General features: G+C 38.9%; 1 protein-coding gene across 1 annotated transcript; it reads left to right on the top strand.

Moving 5' to 3' along the window:
• The first annotated feature begins 6372 nt into the window (after positions 1–6372).
• LOC121870560 (chaperone protein dnaJ 20, chloroplastic-like) lies at positions 6373–6855 on the top strand. The gene has a single exon (XM_042372391.1). It carries the CDS (start codon positions 6373–6375, stop codon positions 6853–6855), a length of 483 nt encoding a protein of 160 aa, XP_042228325.1.
• Positions 6856–9408: the final 2553 nt, after the last annotated feature.

The following is a 9408-nucleotide window of genomic DNA, read 5'->3' as shown; positions in this document are numbered from 1 at the left end:
TAAATGTCATTGCATATTAAAGGTTATAACCGAGTTGTTTTTTAAATAGAAGGAATAAATTATTTACTCTCTGAGGATAATGATTAATCCTTTGTTAACGAAAGTTTAAACTTGGATGGTGGTGGTTTAAACTTTTGTTAAAGATGGTTAATATTGTTTTAACACCTTGATATATTAAGTCTTTTATGTTAATGATGGTTTAACCATTTTGATGACGATAGTTTGAAATTCTTATATAAAACGTACAATATAAATTAGTGAACTGAACACAAAATTAAATTAGATATTGTTTTTGCCAATTTTGTGTAAATAATGTACAGTATTTTATCTACCTATGAACCAAGGTAGGATCCTAAGGTGTGGGGGTTGGAGACCACGGCCCTCCACTCGGAACGATGGGGGCTAAAAATATATATTTGTTAGGTAGAAGATTATAGATTAATATAGAGCTTTTATATACAAACATGTGTAAAGAGAAGAAAAGTCGACACAGCAATTTGGGGTGTGAGGGTTGACCACCAGGAGGGTGAGGGGATTGTGTGGCTCTAGAACGAGATCGATGTGTTGTGTCCAGTGGCGACGCTAACTATGTTATCCCGTAGTATTGTCTTCTACCATGGCCCGAGGCGTCTGTACCACCACCACCACAACACCATCACGACTGCCATTACACACCACCATTGCACAACACACACGACCACCAACAAACAAACACCACCACCACCACACACACACATACCTCTTCCATGTTATTACCATCTACAGCTATGACTCTCCTGTTCGTATACATCATTACAAAACAGTGTCGTCAGAGTAAGTTAGTGAGCTGCCATGTTTTGTTTTTTTCGGAGTCAAAACATTAGAGTTGCAGGTCAGGTCAGGTCAGGTCAGGTCAGGTCATAACACTGCATCGCCTGGCGCAACCTGGCAATTCGCTCGGGTGTCGTCTAGTCAGACAAATGTTTATGAAATTACCCAAAGTAAAAGCTTGAGAAAGCATAGCAGAGAAAATCCGAGAGAAAGCAGGGAAAAGAGAGATAAAGAGTCTTATCATTAAGTGTATTTTCAAACTTTCCTTTTACACAGAAAATAGGACACCGACTTCCATTTCCACAGACATCCTCAGAGAGAGAAAGTGATTTAATGTAACTGCCACATTAAGAAACACAACTTTCTACTTTCCTTTGGTGAAAGTAATTAAGATTATGCAAACTATCTGCCGTCTGGTACCTCGGTACAGGGCATATTAGACATTAAAACCTGGGAGATAACAGAGATTAGATGACTGTATTGCTAAGAGAAAAGGAGATGAGAGAGAGAGAGAGAGAGAGAGAGAGAGAGAGAGAGAGAGAGAGAGAGAGAGAGAGAGAGAGAGAGCTGGAGAAGGAGGAGTAGGAGGAGGAGCAGGAGGAGGAGGAGGAGAAGGAAGTGGAGGAGGAACAGGAGGAGGAGGAGAAGCCAGTACTAAAATCTGACGCAGATACCAAGAGGGAATAACACTGAATACTGGAACTAAACACAAGACAATATTAATGGGGGACTATGAGACAGAATTTCTGATGCTCGAACAAGTTGGGAAATAATTTTAGGGTTCAACATATATAAAGGTGAAACTATTAATACTCAACAGAAACGAAAGAATTCAAACTCCCGTTTTGTTTATTTTCTCGAGTAATTGATTAATTCTTAAGTTACCCAATAAAGAATTTTTCCTACACTCAAATTATGTTAAAATAAAATATTCCAACTTCTCAATTCTCAGAGGAAACGGACAATAAAAAAACCCTCTTAAATGCGGATCTGTGCAGCATCTCTGAATGGGGAGGTACAAACTTGGTTAAATTAAATAGTGATAAAACTCGGTATTAACCAATTACACTTTCTAAATTAGATGATCTCCCACCAATTACATTGCAGGACGCTATCATTCTGCCAATTTCTGAAATAGATATGCTAGGCTTCACCATTTCCTCCAAAATGTCCTGGAAATCACACATCCTTAACATAGCTAAAGCTGCCTCCCGAAAGTTGGGAATGCTGTACAGATGCCGTAGCTACTTCACACCTGAGCAGTTGCTTCAAGTATATAAGGGATTCATTCGTCCTAACTTGGAGTACTGCTCTCATATCTGGGGTGGCTCTTCTTCTGACCAACTGTTATATAGGGTGGAATCAAAGGCATTTCGTCTTATTAACTCTCCTCCTTTAGTTGACAATCTTTCTTCCCTTTCTCTTCGCCGCAATGCTGCTTCACTCTCTCTCTTTTATAGGTACTTTAACGGGCAATGTTCGGTGGATTTGGCATCCTGTGTACCGCCGGCGAGGCCGTGGGCTCGTAACACTCGTCTTGCCTGCCGTGCCCACCGTTTCTCTGTGGATGTTGGTCACACTAGAATAACCCGTTATAGTACATCCTTCCTTCCTCACACAGCCAAACTGTGGAATGCTCTGTCTGCCTTCTTCTGTGTTTCCATACTTATACAATCTGTCTCACTTTAAAAGGCTGGTTTTCCGGCATTTTCGTGGTGTAGATTAACACAGTATAACCTTTTTCTTCGCTATTTTTAATTTCTTTCTGTTCTTATTTTTTCGCCCCCCAGGCCCCGTTGTGGGTCGTTCGACTTGTGCCCGGGTGGGCTAATTCTGTGCCAAGAGTGTTTCTCCCGTGTTGGGGCCAAAGTTCTACACCTGTCTTTCCGAGGGTCAATACCTGGCCTGGCTAGTCCTCCACACCTACCCTCACCCTAATGCCACTCCCACTGATTATAGCCTGTCGACCCCCTCTCACTCCATTTATCCTCCTTTCTCATTCCTCCCCTTCCCCTCTCTCTCTTCCCTCTAGTACAAGTCACGACCACCTGCTCTAAATATCTCCAATGGAGTGTAAGTAAAGGAACTTGAGGGTAAAGAATTTATGGGCACTGTCCCGCCGTTTAGTCGAGTTCACTAAAACACGTATGTAGATGTTTTACTGAACAATATATCAACTATACACTACTACAAAGTACAACAAGTGTTTTACATTACACTGACTAAGAGACCAAGCGTGGTGATTCTTAAACACACCTTGACCAATCTAATGTATCATATTGTTCATTAGACACCAAAGAAAAATTCTATTACAGGTGTGGATGTTTGCTGTTGGCTGCTTTATTACCGAGCTCCTCTGGCCCCAGTCATCATCAGCCTTCGTCATCAACACTATCGCGTCGGGTGGCAAAACAAGAGTTGTTAGTCAATATATCTTGACTTTACCAACACATTATGTAAACTCCTGTCGATGGAAAACGTTACGACTTTATTAATAATATTGTTCAGAATAGATTTCTAAACTTTGTGGGTGCAGCATATTTCCTGACATTATATCTTCATATTTGCTAGAAAAGTTTCGTACCATCATCTCTTGTTAAACTTTATTTTGCACCTCCATAACTTTCTTATTAATAATAATTGAAAGTCTGGGCGTAAGACATTCGAAACACCTTCCCTGGTGGCTGGCAGGGATGATATGATCCAGGAGGCTGACGCAGAACGAGGGAGGCAATTCGACCTAAACAATACTCGTATATTAGTACACGTCATTATTTCCTAAATATAAACTAAACACAGCCCTCATATGTGTGCTTTCATAAACAAAAGTAATTCTCTGATTCATAATTAAAAAAAAACGAGCGACAGATTCAAAACACTTGCACTGACCGCGGGAGGAACATCACCACAAGAACAACACCAAGGAACAAATACTCTTGACGACTTAATTCAATACAACTTTATATACAGTACAGTTATCATTCAATTGATACGGAATAAATATAAATACAATTACCTAAGTAGTACGCATGAGACTGTATATATACATTAGGCGCTGATGTTATTATAAAAAAAACTTGCTGAACGTAATTCATATTCACAATATTTCTGGAACACTTTCTGGATAATTTTCATCTGATCAATAATTATGTGATGAATTCTTATACTTGTTTGGTCTGCTTGACGATAGATAAGTTTTGTTTTGAGTGTGTTATGTTTAAGTACTTAGCTAAGTATATATATATACAGTGATCCCTCGGTTAACAATTTACCTTCCATAAGATTCTTCACTTCGGTTAACGAGCAAACCCTCGGTTAACGAATTCCTTACGAATTTTTCCCCCAACATGTTTTCGCCTGCATTTGGCTGCCCACCAGCTGTAGTATTAGTCAGGCAATACAGTAATCAGTTTTAGGGCTTAAATTCCTTACCATTTTAGTAAATATCAAGAAGGCTGTACTATTCAATAATTTTAAAAGTTACGTAGTTAAATTAAACACGATTTTTCATATAGTTACGTGAATGATGGGGTGTGGTGGAAGCATCGTGGTCTGGCACACACACACAAGCACTGTAAACGTTGTGTGGGCTCACTGGGTGGTTTGGAAGTGTTTATTTCCATTCATACTTTCGTAACTACAACCTATAGTAATTTTTCTTCGTGTTCATATATAATGAAGATAATGCAGAGTATAAAATGCCATATACAATATTTATACATAATGTCATCTATACAGCCGTACTATGACTGCGTGTGTTCGTGCGTGTGTTGCCTCGTGACAGTTAGTGGGGCCCCCCGTCCAGAAAGGACACTGTACTAACTTCCAGCACCGACCCAGGTGGGCTAGAGATTATGATTCCGAGTGTACCTCCATCACAGTCTACCTCACTTGATGGTCTGTCTGTCTGTCTGTCTGTCTGTATTTCAGTTTTCTCTATCTGTCTGTCTCTCTCATCCGAGTTCTCCTCCCCCTCTCTGCCATACCTGTAAACACCTGTACTCGTATAATCAACAGTGGTGGTGACAGTCCACAAACCTGAAGAACTCCCACTTTTATCACATGTACTACTGCCCGAGCGACGGTGTAGTGTACTGAACGACCCTTTACTACTGAAAACTATCCTTACTACATAGGCTACTTAAAACTATCCTCACTACACACTTTACACTATCCTCACTACACACCTAAAACTATCCTCATTACACATTTAAAACTATCCTCACTACACATTTAAAACTATCCTCACTACATATTTAAAACTATCCTCACTACACACTCAAAACTATCCTCACTACACACTCAAAACTATCCTCACTACACACTCAAAACTATCCTCACTACACACTCAAAACTATCCTCACTACATATTTAAAACTATCCTCACTACACACTCAAAACTATCCTCACTACATATTTAAAACTATCCTCACTACATATTTAAAACTATCCTCACTACACACTTTAAGCTGTCTTCACTACACATTTAAAACTATCCTCACTACACACTCAAAACTATCCTCACTACACATTTAAAACTATCCTCACTACACATTTAAAACTATCCTCACTACATATTTAAAACTATCCTCACTACACATTTAAAACTATCCTCACTACACATTTAAAACTATCCTCACTACATATTTAAAACTATCCTCACTACACACTCAAAACTATCCTCACTACACACTCAAAACTATCCTCACTACACATTTAAAACTATCCTCACTACACACTCAAAACTATCCTCACTACACACTCAAAACTATCCTCACTACATATTTAAAACTATCCTCACTACATATTTAAAACTATCCTCACTACACACTTTAAGCTGTCTTCACTACACATTTAAAACTATCCTCACTACACACTCAAAACTATCCTCACTACTCACTTTAAGCTGTCTTCACTATACACTTAAAACTATCCTCACTACACATTTAAAACTATCCTCACTACATATTTAAAACTATCCTCACTACACACTGAAAACTATCCTCACTACATACTTAAAACTATCCTCACTACATATTTAAAACTATCCTCACTACACACTTTAAGCTGTCTTCACTATACACTTAAAACTGTCTTCACTATACACTTAAAACTATCCTCACTACTCACTTTAAGCTGTCTTCACTATACACTTTAAACTGTCTTCACTATACACTTAAAACTATCCTCACTACTCACTTTAAGCTGTCTTCACTATACACTTAAAACTATCCTCACTACTCACTTAAAACTATCCTTACTACATACTTAAAACTATCCTCACTACTCACTTTAAGCTGTCTTCACTATACACTTTAAACTGTCTTCACTATACACTTAAAACTATCCTTACTACTCACTTTAAACTGTCTTCACTATACACTTAAAACTATCCTTACTATACACTTTAAGCTGTCTTCACTATACACTTAAAACTACACATTTAAAACTATATTCACTACAGAGCGATGCTAAATATTCCAAGTTGTCTTTGAATTTGGAAGCCGTTTTTCAAATTGACCTCCTATTCGCAGTACTGCAACTTGACAATATTGTTTCAAAATGACTTCCCATCGGCAAGTATTAGATGTTACCAGCAACGCTACCCCAACGGAGATCCGGCAGGCCTACCTTCATCTGGCACGGCGATGCCATCCAGACAAGAACCCCGACGACCGTGAAGCCACCAAGACATTCCAAAGGATACAGGCTGCGTATGTCGCTCTGAACGAAGTTCAGTGTGGCCAAAATAGTTCTCAGACGTGCGAGGAGAACAACTCTCCGACGAGCGAGGAGAAGTACTACTCTCAGAAGAGCGAGGAGAAGTACTCTCAGAAGAACGAGGAGAAGAAATCCCAGAACTGGGAGGAGAAGAAATCCCAGAACTGGGAAAAGAAGAAATCCCAGAACAGGGAGAAGAAGAAACCCCAGAACTGGGAGACGAAGAAACCCCAGAACTGGGAGACGAAGAAACCCCAGAACTGGGGGAAGAAGAAACCCCAGAAACGGGAGAAGAAGAAATCCCAGAAATTGGAGAAGATATAAAAAGAAACGCCCACTTCCCAATGCGAATCCCAGGGAACTGTGAACTTATGGGTTCACTGTTCAAGTAAGTCTTACTCCGGCCCCCCAGACTCCGACACCGGGTTTCATACAGTTTTCCGAAAACTCTTCCAAGAGATTTCTAAGTGGGAGATGAAAAGCAAAGAAAACACCGATAACCTGCCACCACCAAGCTTCGGAGGAAGCAGCACCACATTAAAAAATGTCAATAAGTTTTATGAGTATTGGACAAAATTCTCCACTAAAATGTATGTGGAAACAAAAGACAACCAAGATTGGCTTCTCATCCCCGATAAAACTCCATCAAAACACTGCTTGAAATCTCTTCAACGAGATCGAAAAAAATTTAATATGGATATTCAATATTTAGTAAAGCTCATTAAAAAGCAAGATCAACGCTTGGTATGAGTGAATACAATAACCCAGAAATCACCCTACAAGAAAGGAACCCCCCCCCCCCCCCCACAGTCTTATAACATCAACAACTTTCAGCGGGTCTTGTACAAACTGTCAGGTTTTATTTTCACATATTTATAACAACACAACACAACATAACACACACTCATTTTATTTTATCAAGGATAATTTTTACTTAACGGTTATCGATACAGCACTTTATCCATCACGAGGAACAGACAGTGAGGGGTAGATATAAAAAAAAAAAAAATGCACACACACACACACACACACACACACACACACACACACACACACACACACCATTTTATCTCCTCCTCTGGTAAAAAGTTTAATAAATTTAACATAAAGAGGAAAAAGATGTACAGTATAGTCTGCATTTACGCTGTCAATTGAACCTGCGGAGGCCCGCGTAAAACGAGAAACGCATAAACGAAATAACAGAACATGTGGGATTAATTGAAATAGAGACTGGGCCGACCCCCAATACCTACCTTGTAGTAAAAAATAACATCTAAATTTTACGATGATATGCACACACAATTTATATTTAAGAGAAATATCAATAATATTAGGTTTTGTAACACTTATGTTAGTAGAAAAGATGGGTCGGCACACGTGGATGGCGGCTGGTTCCGAGGCAGAGGGCAGATTAGTTCCCGTCCGGTGAATCACTTTCACTACTCGCAGAGGTTTGCAGGGCCTCCCAGACAAACCCCTCAAAGTCCATATCCTCACTGTCACTATCACTACTGTATTACAGGTTGACAACCCTTTATCCGAAATTCTGCCCAGGACACATGGACCAAGATAGTCAGCAGCCATTATAACATCAAAGTTGCAAGACGGTTTATTCAGAAGAAACTAAGAGATACGTTCTGTGTGTCAATAATGTTTTACCAGTATTTCTTAGCCATCATTCTAACCAGAAATAGTCTCACATATGGTATAAAGGGGAGTTAACATTAATTGTAAACATGTAAATATACTGTACTGTACAACACAGGGTTTAAACTGAATTACAAGTACGATTGTAAGAAATAAACCTTGCTTTACTTCTGCTGTCATGGCATTCCTGTAGTACATGCGATTTTTCTCACAATCTAATATAGTTTTTTATTAATAAAATAATAACGATTGTATGCAAATATTACTTTAATATATTTTAAAGAATTTTTTTTTTTAAAGTTTCCCAAACTTCTCTACATTAAGCCATGTTACCTTAACCACCTGGACAATCGACCCGGGACAACCCCCCCCCCCCCAAGAATCCTGGATCCGTCCCCGAGAAGACAAACAAGATCATGAAGATACTACATAGACACATGTGTAGCTGACCTTCAAATTCCATTATAACACAGTACACCAACTCTCCCTCCCTGACCCATCTAATTTGCTACTTGTTCTCCACTGCATCTATGGTCCCTTTGTCCACTCAGAAATCTTCCTCTATTATAATATCTGGTATTTGTTGTTGTTTTACCATCCCTGCTTTCCTGTTAATACTGTTTACTTACAGCAACAACAAAGTTACCTTAATTGCTTCATTTCACCAATTGTCACCCTTATATATAAAATACCCTTATGAATCTTTCCATTGCTTAGTTCATCAACATAACTAATGATTCCTCTTGGGAAAAAAATTCAATTTTCACTTAATAAAATAATAAGCCAGCAACTCTCTAAGTCAGCAAGAAACACCCAAATAATGTATAAAAGTAAATAAAAAAATTAAAACTTCAGTTCAGTATTTCCATGCTTCACACTTAGCTATCAATGGCCTTCATCCCAGAGACATTTCTAAGAAATTCACCTGCAAGTTTTTCAGATATGGCTGTCATGATCGTAATGACGGCTACCCTGTTAAACTAATGATCCATATTACGCTTACACGTCCACAAAACCTTCTGAGTCTCCCAGTGGAAATGTCCTCCGTTCTCTCTGTTTCTTTGATGACGTCATCAAGATGTCGTATGTTTGTTGACAGAGTTGTAAACTCTTTTGCATCTACCGAGACCTGTAAACCTTTTTTTTCACCTATGAATATCAGAAACTCTGATAATCGTAGTGAAATTGTGATAGGGAGGTTAACTGAGAAATTAGTAGATATTCTGAAGG

This window comes from Homarus americanus, unplaced genomic scaffold (genome assembly GCF_018991925.1).
Source record: "Homarus americanus isolate GMGI-L3 unplaced genomic scaffold, GMGI_Hamer_2.0 scaffold56333, whole genome shotgun sequence".
Lineage (NCBI taxonomy): Eukaryota > Metazoa > Arthropoda > Malacostraca > Decapoda > Nephropidae > Homarus > Homarus americanus.
This window is presented reverse-complemented; position numbering and strand designations above follow the sequence as displayed.

Excerpts from the sequence above, each read along its gene's own strand:
- LOC121870560 (XM_042372391.1), top strand. The coding sequence starts at position 6,373 with ATGACTTCCCATCGGCAAGTATTAGATGTTACCAGCAACGCTACCCCA.